Source organism: Mauremys reevesii, linkage group 8 (genome assembly GCF_016161935.1).
Source record: "Mauremys reevesii isolate NIE-2019 linkage group 8, ASM1616193v1, whole genome shotgun sequence".
In the NCBI taxonomy this organism is placed as follows: domain Eukaryota; kingdom Metazoa; phylum Chordata; order Testudines; family Geoemydidae; genus Mauremys; species Mauremys reevesii.
Window position 1 is genome coordinate 7,424,297 of NC_052630.1, and position 12,948 is coordinate 7,437,244.

General features: G+C 42.8%; 1 protein-coding gene and 2 long non-coding RNA genes across 4 annotated transcripts in view; 2 read left to right on the forward strand and 1 right to left on the reverse strand.

The window, feature by feature from the left end:
- The first annotated feature begins 250 nt into the window (after positions 1-250).
- On the forward strand, positions 251-5,154 carry LOC120369688. The gene is made up of 3 exons (XR_005583340.1): positions 251-319; positions 1,230-1,851; positions 3,660-5,154. It is a non-coding gene; the product is annotated as an uncharacterized LOC120369688 (long non-coding RNA).
- LOC120369689 lies at positions 3,442-6,437 on the reverse strand. Its single transcript, XR_005583341.1, has 3 exons — positions 6,309-6,437; positions 5,781-5,881; positions 3,442-3,529 (listed from the first exon to the last, which is right to left on the reverse strand). It is a non-coding gene; the product is annotated as an uncharacterized LOC120369689 (long non-coding RNA).
- A 6,214-nt stretch (positions 6,438-12,651) lies between these two features.
- Positions 12,652-12,948, forward strand: part of MGAT4B (alpha-1,3-mannosyl-glycoprotein 4-beta-N-acetylglucosaminyltransferase B) — a 105,657-nt gene continuing 105,360 nt past the window's right edge. Inside the window, exon 1 of one of the 2 annotated variants that reach the window (XM_039485727.1) lies at positions 12,652-12,923. In XM_039485727.1, the coding sequence (XP_039341661.1) occupies positions 12,668-12,923 (256 nt within the window). In that variant the 5' untranslated portion in view covers positions 12,652-12,667. The remainder of the gene's footprint in view (positions 12,924-12,948) is intronic. The other variant, XM_039485726.1, reaches the window with a different exon arrangement.

The window sequence follows — 12,948 nt, forward strand, 5'->3', positions numbered from 1 at the left end:
GGGCTCGAACCTGAGGAGCCCGCCCTTGGGGCGCGGGGGGGGTCTATATTCGGGCCCGTGGTCTGAAGCCTGAGGAGACGGGGGTCTAGAGCGGAGGGGTCTGGACTCTGGAGCCTCAGGAGACGGGGGTCTAGAGCGGAGGGGTCTGGACTCTGGGGCGGGGGAGGGGGCTGGCGAGTGAAAAGATGGGTAGGGGGGGACAGGCGGCTAGAGCCTGGCGTGGGGGGTGGGGGTTGGCTCTTGGTGCTGGGAGGAAGCGATACCCGATCCCGCGTGGGTGGCGACAGCCCACAGGGAACTCGCCTTGTGAAAGCCATAGGTAACTGTGACTCAGCACTTTCCCCTCTGCTCCAGTCAGAGGAGATGGAGGTGAGGAAGGCCTGCCTGGCACTAGCTGCCCATGCCCACCTGATGTTTTGGGTGGGGTTCAGGCCCCCCAAGAGCAATAGGTAACACAAAGGTCTTGCTTGCAGGTGGCTCTATAGGTGGTCAGAAAGACCACAGGACTTGAGACTGAATTAAACTGATGTTCACTCTAAGGCCAATAGTTTATCTTTACTGTAAAACCACTGAAGGTAATACAGATATAGTGGGGATGAATTTGGCCCATTGAGTCTAAAGCACAATTTAGAAAGATGCAATTAGATTTAAAAGAATATTTTAGAAAAAGAAGTTTTTATCTACAACATCAATGACAAGGAGTTAATACAGTATTTGTGTTCTGGCAGCATCCACAGAACCAGGTCAGGACTGGGGCCCCATTGTGCTAGGTAATATACAAATACAATATAGACGGTACTGCTCTGAAAAAATGCATTTTAAACACCTGTTGTATGCCTCACTCTTCACACTATTCGTTTACCTTTTGTGACGCTATCTTATTGTTTTACTTGTACTAGTACAAATTACTAACCATCCATCGTAAGTCTATTGTTGATGAAACAGGAGACAGTTATAATGAAGGACAGTTTGTGTTTGCTATTTAATCCACTGTGCTCACCCCAAAAAGTAATATCATACAGATTCTGCTGTGTGTTGGACTCTTGCCCCTCCCTGAAGTGTTTTGAATACCAACAGGGAGTGAGACAAATTGCAAGATACAGAAATCTGTACATTAGAACTGTATTCATATTATTCTTCCTTCAGTGCCTTTTTATCCTTGTACGCCTCTTGTGTGTTCTCCTCTTTCTGGTTTTCTCTTATCTTTCTTCCTTTTATTCTCTTTCCAGATCCCAGTCTTTTTTGCCTCTTCTCAACAAAGCCAGCAGTTTCTTTTTACTTGACTCTGCTTTAACAGGGCTATTTAACTCCATGCTACCTTCAGATTTCAACTAATCCACTTTTGACAATATATGTGCTGAGGAAATCTGTCTCCCAGCACAAAAGAATTAATGGTTCCAAGTGTAGGAGACAAGCAAGAGGGTGTTGGGTTCTTTTAATCAAAATATAAAACTCTAAAGCTCTATATAAAAGCTTCAAATGAATCGGTGACTACAGATAATATTTAATGTCTTCGGGTCTCAGTGTAATGGAAATATGATTCAGTTCACCTGAAAGTGATTTAACAAATCTTCAGCACCCTCCAGCAGCTGCCAGTTGGTTTTGATATCCAAGGCTTGTCAGTGGTTTTAAACTTGGTTAGTTAAATACAACAACATCTGTGCATCATTCAAGAACCTACAACACTGAGGAATGAAAATGAAATTGATGCTTCTGTCATTTTACAACACAGCATCCAAGAACCTCTGGTGTGGAGACATGACTGCCTGCATAACTTCTGCTATGCCACAGTATGATATCCAAGGACCTTCAGCACTGAGACACAGTAGTGTTACTGTACCTCACTCTATGGTAGATATGGCATCTGAGACCATTTAGCCCTGACTGGTTGTGTTGCTTCCATAATGTTATTGAGCAATGATAGGCAGGATGGAGTGGTTGGTGGAATGGGGCTCCAAAATCCATACTCTTTGATAATCAGAAGGTGAATGTGTTAATAAGATCTGCCTCAGATTCAATAGGTAGCATATACCTGTCCTCCTCTTAGTAAATGTAGCTAAGTAATTATTCTAATCATCTCTCCTGGATCTGGATTTTTGGGACCTAAAAATAGCTGCTTGCTGACATCAAGAAGGATGTTTGCAAGCTTTCCAAGTTTGTTGGCAGCAATATTTGCAGATCAGATACAGTTGACAGGATCTTTAATCAGGTCAGATAAGAGTCCAGCTGGCAGAAGAAGCTGTCTGAACCTTCCAAGTATAATTAAAGCTGGATCAATGAGTATTAGGTTCCCAGTTGGTGTTAATTTTGTTTCGCCTTAAGGGCCTGCTTCCCTGATTTTTAGTGACACATACTTAACCTAATGGGAAATCTTGAGTGGCCTTGTCATGAATTAAATGCTCTTTAAAGTTAAGAGAAAGATTTATTTCTTTTTTAGATGAAGAATTAAAAAAAAACCAAAAAAGACATATTTTAGACTCATCAGTATATTCAGCCTCCCCTTGAAGACACAAGTTGATTTTAAATTAATTATGACATGTTTTTTATTTTAAGTATATTTAATTTTATATTAGACAGCTTTGCTCTTTTTTGCCTTAGGAAGAACCACTTGAGTTGCTTGGTAATAATGTTTTATGGCCATTGATCTGGCTTGAAATGATGAGTTACTGTTTAAACACATGAGCAGGTAAATAGTGCTGTGTCTGTAATGAAACATTTTACTAGGTTTGTAAACACAGGTACATGGGGATAATGATCCTAAACATGAAAGAGTTTGTGGTCAAAACAGAGACATAATCCACTAGCCCTCCCTTTTTTTCATCTCATTAAATTTGGGATTATTTCAAAATGTTGGTGAAAGTTATTGAGTTGACAAGTCGTTTGTTTATCCACAAAATAGAAACGGCATATCCACCAGCAATACAAAGATCCCCCTCCCCACACTGTCTTTGCCAGTGTACCTCAGTCATGTCCTGGCAGGCTCACCTCTAGGCCTATATGTACTTTCTGTTCTTTGTCTCTGTGCTGACACTGCCAGTGGCACCAATTAGTGTTATTTGTGAAGGTGGACCTTTGTCCCTACTAGGAAATGGTCTCAGAACATCAATTCACTTTCTATTGGCACTAACCTGGCCTCAGACACAGAAACACTAACAATTTTTGGTATTAAAAACCTGGGTAGTATTTAGACAAGTGAAAGAGAGGTGTATTCCATTCCTATTCACCCTCCACAAATGTTTGTCCTATAGAGTTCTTTTGGGATGTAAGGACTTCTCCATCCCTCTCACAGATGTGCTAAATACTGTTGCTCCAGTCTCCCAGATTAATTTATACATCCATAAAAAGCAAGAGCTGCACCAAATTAAAAACAGAAGCAGATCTAAAATTTGGCTAGTGTGAACTTTAACTCAGTTAGCAAATATGAAAGGTGGCCAAAAGCCAGAGGAAGTTTGCCTATCCTGATTGGTGTGTATTGAGTCATGCTAGGTCTTCTGTTTATGACATCATGCTCCTTCCAGAAGTTTCCTAGCTGAAACATGACAACAAAGGTAAATATTTAGAATTTGCACTCTGGGGCCTCATAAAGGGTACTGTTATTTGCCTATCTTATCTGTCTGTAATTCACCCATGTCCCATATCACTGTCCTTTCTCCTCAAAGTCTGCAGAGCTTCTCATACGGAATCTGATCCAGCTAAAGCTCCCTTTCCCTGCACATAATTGTTGCCACAGGAACAGAAGTGTATGTGTGGAGAACTTCGCAGCTAACTGAAGATGACATCTAAGAATCTAAACTGAGTTTGACACATTCACTTATTACTGTGAATAATCCTCATGTTCTCTATACTAGAAGGTCCTCTCTCCCTCTAGACTATTCTCCTTTTGGAGAACAAAAGAGTGTTTCAGAAAAATAAGTGGATGTGCGAGAGATGAAATCTCTTTGGAAGTTAAACTGGGCTTCATCTAACATTTGTCTTGTTCTGCCTGTCCACTTCATATTGTTATTTAACTGAACAACTTCCAAAGAGCTTTTAAAGTAGTGCTCCTTCTAGGGTCTTTGTCCATGTTTGGCCAGAGACAGGAAAATGTTAAGGTTTGTGCACTTTTTGATTGTATCTCTGAAGTATGGGAACTCATTTAGAAGGTATTTTGTAGGGAACAATCCTGCATTGGGACTAGACTGAATTATGATAAAAATGGAAAAGATCTTGTGTCTATGCCTCTATAATTAACCTTGGCCTTACATTTCTGGCTTCACAGCTTGCATATTTTTTCCTTGAGCTTTTGGGGTAACACATGGCTAAAGTTGGCCTGGAGATCTTAGGGTTCATATGAGCTTTGATAATTTTTCTTATATTTGCTTATGGATGCTATTTTTGGCATTTCTATCATGAAAGCTTTCGGTGGAGAAGCCCAGGAAGAAAATGTAATTAAATAAGGTTGACACCTGCCCTGAAAATTGCTGCAGTTTTCATTTTTGAACAAGCATTAACTCTAACAGAAAACAATAAAAGAGACAGAGGGGAGCTTTTAAAAGTCTTAAAGAGGTTACAGTCAATCAGATGATGAGTAAAGTACTGTATATATGTGTACAAGACTGGGATTAATAGGACAGAATTTTGTGATACACTTGTTTTGTTTAGAAGCCTTTGTAAAAGACTGCTCTGACTACTGATTTCCCATTCGAAGAGGATCACTATCTGATTCCACGAAAATCTACAATTCTGGAGCTATGTGAAGGCGAGAAGGGGCTCAGCATTTCAAAAAAAGCGTTTCAGCTTTCTTACAATCTTCCTCTTTTCTTCCCTCAAATCCCGCTTAAAAACTGCCTTCTACTGGGAAGCCTTTTTTAAAGTGATCAGTCAATTCCTATACCACAGGCTCATTCGCCATGTACTGTGTGTGTCCAGACTGTTTTGTTTATGTCTGTACAAAACTATAAACTCCTTGGCTCAGGTACTATCTCTTCTTTGTAAAGCACTAAGCAGAATGCATATGCTCATGGAAAAATGATACTTTTTCAGCTGAGCAGGGACTCTTGTATCAAAACAATCCTGCCCCAAAGGGTTTATGTGCACACAAGGATGATGACATGATGTATTCTGCATGGTGTTGAGCTAGTGTTTGGGGTACCAGTTCCACCTACGTTAGTTTAATGCGGGGAAGGGGGGTTTTCAAATGTGGGAACTGCAGATAGCTTGGAAGTAGAGTTGAGATCAGCTGCAGCAGGAACTGTGCATAAAGCCAAAAACTACCTAGGCTGAGTCACTGTCTTTCTTCTTTATGTCAACATGCTCCTCTAGAGTTTTCCTAACTTTGAAATATATACACATAAAATCTTCCCACAATTTTCTGTCGGCCGTCTGGAACCCCCCCGAGGGACCCCCTTGGACTACTTAAAGGAACTCAGTCAGATGCCTGTGACTCAGCTGAGTCGAGTCCCGTGATGATCACTTTCCTTTCTCCCCAAGCTTGGGGAAGGAACTGTAGACTGGGGATTAGATAATGCTTGGGATCAGTGATCTAACATTCCCCTCCCGCAGACATACACACAGACATTTTGCTTCGTCATTGGCACAAGAGCAGGTCAGTATAGGGTGATTTGCAGCCTGCAGAATCCAGGCTCGAATCAGAGTTCTTCAGCTCCTGCGTCTAAGAAATAATTACTGTGCTCCCTGGGAGGAGGCAGTCCTTTCTCCTAACCCTAGAGTATTCATAATATTACAGAGAGAATATTTCAGGCTGGGATAGCAGGGAGCTTAGATCTGAAACGTTTACTCACTGCTGTGTGAGGTTGGGTTGTGTCAGAGCTCTTCTTCCTGCTTTCTTCTTATCAGTGTCAGCTCTCATGCAGTGATCTGCTTCTGCATGCCTTCTGGGGTCCTACAGGTAAATGGCCATAATCAGAAAAAATCTCTATGTAAAACTGGATGTAGAAGGATTTTCTTTCTCTCTCAAGGTCACAGGCAGGAGAGAAAGCAGCAGCCAGCCTTATTTTCATATTTTGAGGTTAACCTATCCTGAAGGATAGCTGTGAAATAAAGGAGTCTTACATGGGACATGTCATCAGTCAACACCAATTTTAATTGGAGTATCATAAAATGTTTTTTAAAGCACAAAGCTTCTGGGAGATATTTTCCTCACCCTACATAGGAGAAGATACAAAAGAATGTGCATGAGGGGGGGACACCACACACCTAGCACACTCTTAGTGTTATACAAATATAAGAACTTAAGAACCAGAGAGCGAGAAAAAAATATATATATATTTTTACATATACACCAAAGTGTGTTCTTTAGGAAATGTTACCTGTGGCCATCTCCTTAAATCAAAGAATTCAAATGTGGCTAGTTTTAAGTGCCTTATTTACAATATTGTTTTTGCTTTTCTAAAGATCATTCAAGAACCTTTATACAGTGGTAAAACAGTCTGTGGAACCCGCCTCTCAAGCATACTGACATGCAAAATAAACAGGAAGTGAGGTCACTTGTCATGGGAAAGTTATACAACAGCAAATAAACTGGCTGGAACAGCCCTGAACTGGAATGGGGGATGGGCCAAAGCAAAACCAGGGAGGGACCCAAAAGCCTCTGAGGTTTGAGGAAGTTGAACTGTGGATATAAATTGCAGCTCAAATCTATCTCTAGATTTAATAGATCTTTTCCATCCCTAATTTGTACGATACCTTTATAACAGCCTCTAGATTTAAACCTCTCTTGGCTGCTGAGAATAGGGTTGCCAACTTTCTAATCACAAAACTGAACACCCTTGCCCTGCCCCAAGGCCCACCGCTGCTCACTCCACCCCCCCACATCGCTCTCTCACCCCCCCCTCACTTTCACCGGGCTGGGGCGGGGGTCGAGGTGGGCTCCGGCTGGGTGTGCAGGATCTGGGGTGGGGCCAGAAATGAGTGGTTTGGAATAGAGGAGGGGGCTCAGGGCTGGGGCAGGGGTTGGGATTCGGGAGGGGGTGTGGTGTGCAGGCTCTGGGAGGGAGTTTTGGTGTGGGAGGGGGTTCAGGGCTGGGGCAGGAGGTTGGGATGAGGGAGAGGGTTCGGGGTGCAGGCTCCAGTCGGGCAGCGCTTGCCTCAGGTGGCTCCAGGAAGCAGCCAGCATGTCTGGCTCCTAGGCAGAGGGGCAGGCCACGGGGCTCTGCATGCTGCCTGCAGCCGTCCCGCAGGTGCCACCCTTGCAGCTCCCATTGGCTGCGATTTAGGAATTGCAGAGCTGGTGCTTGGGGCAAGGGCAGCACACAGAGCCCCTGTGCCTAGGAGCCAGACATGCTGGCTGTTTCCAAGAGCCAGGGCAGGCAGGGTAGGGAGCCTGCCTTAGCCCCGCTGCACCACCGATCAGACTTTTAGCAGCCTGGTTAGCACACACCAGGGTCCCTTTTCGACTGGGCATTCCGGTCAAAAACTGGACGCCTGGCAACCTACCTGACAAGGTGTTTTCAGTTGCAGGCTTGGGTCTGAAATGTATTCTGTATTGCCAACCTTAAGTGTTCAGAAATCATTAGATTGGCTTAAAAATCATGCTGATTTTTTAAAAATTATTTTTATTTGCCTTTAGGAGTTTGAGCCTTTGCAGTTCATATTTTCAAGCTTTTCTCTTAATTCACGAGAGTTAGAATCTTCCTTTTAAGAAAAATTAAAGCTGATTATCTCATATAATTACATGACTTCAGGAGCATGGGGGAAAGGGCTTTAAGAAAAACACCAAATATTGCAAGACTCATGATAAAATTGCAAGAGTTGGCAACACTGCTTTACTCCCCCTGTTTTTTTGACAGGCTAAGTGTTGTTGACCTGCGTTGTATGGTATAAATACCATCCATTTATTCAGGCCTTTATGAGGGAAAAGTGTGATTATGGAAATTATAAAGACCTATATCCTGGGGTGAGACCCTAATTAATTTATCTATTAGTAATGTTTGTATATATACCCACAAAACAGGTAATAGGTGAATTTTACAAAAGTAAAAATAAACAGATAAGATATGATGCACTAAATAGTATTAAGTATTTTTTCTTGATCTCTCAGATGGCAACAAAATCTCAAGTGACATGTGCACGACCAGACCTTACCTGCTTTCTTCCCATCAAGTTTTCAACCTTGGCCCTAGCTAAACATATTTACTGCTTTCTGTTTACCAGGTTTAACATGTATATTTAAATACAGGAGACAGGACCTGGTATGGCTTAAGGTTTCAACTATTTTCTGAAGGTGAAAACGCTGCTGCTGGTGTGTGGTTCCTGGCTATACCAGCTGTTATAATTTCACATGATAGGTTGAAGGTATCTGCATGGCATTGTTGTCTCGCAGAACAGAACAAGTAAAAAATTGTAGGTATTTGGTATGAGATTAGCTCTTATCACATTCCTGTAAAGCACATTTCACTAAATGGCAATGTGGACTGGATTTGAACTTGCAACACAGAGATGACAGAATTTAGGGGTTAATGTCTCAATTGTCTTACAAGAGCAATCTTTATTCACTAGAATAGTACCAATGAAGTCAATGGAATGACTCAGGTAAGTAAGCATTATGTGTGTGAATAAGATATTCAGGATCAGGCTTCTTTTGTTTAGCCTTGTTTACAAACAAACAAAATCAGTTTCAATATATTCATTTGCTCAGCGGCAGTAAAGAAAATGGGACAAATTAATTCTTTGTGTAACTCTCCTGGCTGATTTAAATATAATAAAAATGACCATATAAACAGACAAAAACAGACCAAATCATTTAAAAATCTGATTACTATTGGTCAACAGCTTGGCAAACAACTTGAGGTTATAACCTTCTAGTTTCAAGTCCTTTACAAATTATGTTGCTTTTCCAGGCAATAGCTTCCCTTTGCCATGTTCATCCATCATTGATTTATTCTCCGTAGACATTAGATGCCATTTCCTTTAACTAAGATTAAATGCCTTTGCTAAAATGACATCAAATGTGCCCTGCAAAGACACATTGATCAGGACATATTTGCATATTAAAATTTTCATAAAACTCTGCCAAGCACACCTGCAGGGACTTCAGTGGCTACATATATCTGGGCTGCTTGCTTGACATAGAATGATCATTCTATTAAACTTACCTATTCTTAGAACCCACTAAATCAGGGGTTCTCAAACTTTTGTACTGGTGACCCCTTTCATATAGCAAGCCTCTGAGTGTGACCCTCTTATAAATTAAAAACACCTTTTTATATACTTAACACCATTATAAATGCTGGAGGCAAAGTGGGGTTTGGAGTGGAGGCTGATGAAATCAGGCTGGTGGAATCAGGTAAGTTTTAAACTAGGGTAAACTGCACCAGTCCAAAACACACTGACTCAGTCATATCTACACAAAGGTGTTTGGCTAGAAATGCAGAGTAGACAAGGCCTCAGTAAGGACTATGGAATGGTAGTTTTATCACTGTGTAAACAAGCACATCACAGAGTACCTGTTGAGGAATCAGTAGTTTAGAAATAGGAAAGCTACATTTACACAGAAGTATCTTGGTAAAAGTCAATGTTGGGAAAGGAAATATGGGGAAAAACCAGTACATAACCACCTCATAAAATTTTAATCAAATATATTTTTTGAGAATCTGTCCAAGTGTAGTAATGCTCCCATGATGAAAATTTCATGACCATATTGTGTACCTTGGGGGAATTGCTGTGACTGAGCGCCAGCTTCTTGTGACATAATTCCAATTCCAGTTATGGAACAACTATAAACCAGTGCAGAATGTCATGAATCAGTGCAGATATTCCATCATGCTCCATAACAAAGACTGCCAATCTACTCCCCCCCACTTTGTTGTCAAACACTGCCTTCTTAAATCCTTGACATATTTATTTATAATGATTTAGTTATTCTTCCTGTAATAAAACATCTTTCTGGTGTGCAGGGCCTTTGTCAATGACAGGCTGTTTTGTTCTGCACTGCTGCAGTGTATTTTCAGTTTCATACTAAGTGCAATGAGCTATGGAGAAAGCTAGAGAAAGCACTCAGAAATGTGCTTTGGATGATAAGGGTGACATATTGTGTGGGTGGGAGGGGTGATAAATTAGGTTATGACACAGAGGGTTTAATCCTACTTCTCTGGAATATTTAGTGTTTCCTATGATGGAAAATAACATTACAAAATGAGAACATTAGAATTGAGAACTAAACCTATTGGAAAACACAGGATTGAACCGTTATATATTGTGCTGTCTTTATTGCACATTGTTCCTCCATTTCCTCTCCTTCATCCCAGCGGAGACACATGTGTGTTGTGTCACCACTGCTTTGTGAATATCAATCTAGAGAAGGACCAGAGAGAGATACACAATTCAGATCTGAAATCTGTATTTTGATACCCCCTTTCTCTGACAAAGTATGTGGCTGTCTGGATCCAGGGTCTTGGTTTGGCCCATTACAGAGGTGGGGATCAGCTTAAAAATTCAATTTTAGATCTGGATTTAGATTCCAAATCTCTCAAGTGTTGGGAATGTTTGATTATGGGGTTATAGTTGAAAGCCACTTCCTTACAAAAGAGCCCACAGGCATTCTCTCTTTCTCCTCCTCAGACCCCATCCATCAGCATAGCCAGGTAGCGCAAGGCCACCTCTTAACTTCCGTTTCCGAAATAGAATAGTCAGTGACTCCACAAATATCACTCACTCTCTTCTCTCCCTCCGGTGCTCAAAGCCATGGTGGAAACAGCAGGTGGCGCTGCTGGCTTGCCTGAACCCAGCGCCGGCCATCCGGACACATCACTTCCATTCCATTGCATTTTGTGTCTGCAATCAAACTTTAGAAATATCAGGAAGAGGAAAAATCCATGCTGTTTTTTGTGCGGCTGCTGCTTCAGATTAACACAGAATGCAACCAATGATGCAGTGTTTTTACTTTAATGTATCTTCTTTGCCTTCTGCTAGCAGGTACGAGCCACTGTGAGGCTTTCAGGTGTATACTAATGATACAGGTGTAGCCGCAAAAAGAACAGGAGTCCTTGTGGCACTTTAGAGACTAACAAATTTATTTCAGCATGAGCTTTCGTGAGCTACAGCTCACTTCTTCGGATGCATGGAAGTGAGCTGTAGCCCACGAAAGCTTATGCTGAAATAAATTTGTTAGTCTCTAAGGTGCCACAGGGACTCCTGTTCTTTTTACTAATGATACAGTATTTTTTTTTGTATAGTGTTGCTTGCTACTAGCACTATTCCAGCTAAACGTATGTCTGTGTTTGTATTATAAACATTTCCCGCCCCTAAAATGACGTTTTAAATTTTGTCACGTAAAACGTTTCCCCAAAACTTTTAAGTACAACAGAAAAAATAATCCCTCTCACTCCGAAAGCTTCTCTATCAAGGACATGTTCTCACAGATGAATTGAGGGGGCAATTTAATGTAGATAATACAGGCTTTTCCGTTATACAGTGGGGCTGAAAAAATCTGTAGGATATAACCCTGTTTCCCCCCACCCCAACATGTAGCACGTTTTAGTTGCCACAAAAGTGAGCATGCCTTCGCGTTCTCTAATGAAAAGTAAGGCTACACTTTTGAATATAATATCCCCAGCATCTGTGCAGCTTCACACGCTGAAAATTACATCGATGTTAAAGCTGACACCAAGTAAAAATATTGACATACTGAATATACTAATAAAGATGAAGAATGAGGCACTATAAAGTGATTTAAGGCAGTAAATAAGATGCTTGCAACTTAGATGTATGGTTTATTTACCCGCTAGCTGTGAAAGTATTTGCTTTCATTGTTTTGGGTGTTTCATAATTTTCCTTTTTATATTGAAATGTAAGTGTTAAAAGGCTATTGCAGAGTGAATATAATTTCATACAGCTATTTAAAAACCACTATTATATAAATAATCAAAAGGAAAAACAAACAGGACAGCGACTAATGAATAAGAGTTAGCAGTCTTATCCAATGTTGCATTACTTAATACAAGGAATCATATTTACTCCTGTTTTTTTTTTGCGGATACAGACTAACACGGCTGCTACTCTGAAACCTGTCATAAAAGAGTGAGAGAGAAAATACCCCAAATGGGATTATTGCAGGGAAGCTCCCGTTTGCATATGGGAGAAGACGCTGTGTATTAATATTATTATTGTTTTCGTTATTCAGACAGTGAAATAAATCCCCAAAGCCGGTCGCCTGCCCCCGTTCATTCACCTGCCTTGCAGTGATTAGGTATCGCAACGGGCAAGGGCTTTGCCTGCCTTTTGTGGGGCAGCGTTAGAAGTTACCATCCCGCTGTTTATTGTGTATCAGTAACACACACACACACATCTGCACGTAGATTTCCGTGCACACTTACCCACACATCATGCACACGGTTGCCCTCGCACGCTCATATGAGCCCAGGAGCTCGCACAAGCACAGGGCTCCGTTTACACAAGCACGCCCTGGCACACTCACGAGGCCCTGCCTGCGCGTGCACGCGTGAATACGCCGCCACCTGTTCACGGAAAGGCGCGCGGTGCCCTTGCACACGCACATCGGCCCCCGCCTCCCTTGCACGTCCGCCCGGCCGCAGCATGTGCGCGGCTCCTTTAACTCGGTGCCATCTCCGCCCCTTCCCCTCCCCGGCGGCAGCCCCCTCCCTGCTCCGGGGGCCGCGCGCGGCAGCCCCATCCCGCTGCAGCTGGCGGCCCGGCCGGGCGCGGCCAGTGCATGAGGGCAGCGGGCGGAGGCGGAGGAGGAGGAGGCGAGTCCCGCCCGCCCACCGCGGCTGCCCCGCCGCCTCCGCTCCTCGCCGGGGCCGGGGCCCGGGAGGCTGAGGCCGCGCCGCGCCCGGGACATGCGGCCTCCCCCGCCGCCGCGGAGGAGGAGATGAGGCTCCGCAATGGCACCTTCCTCACCCTGCTGCTCGGCTGCCTCTGCGCCCTGCTCTCGCTCTCCTGGTACGGGGCCTTCAGCGGGCACAAAGGTAAGGGGCGGCCGGGCATCGCCGG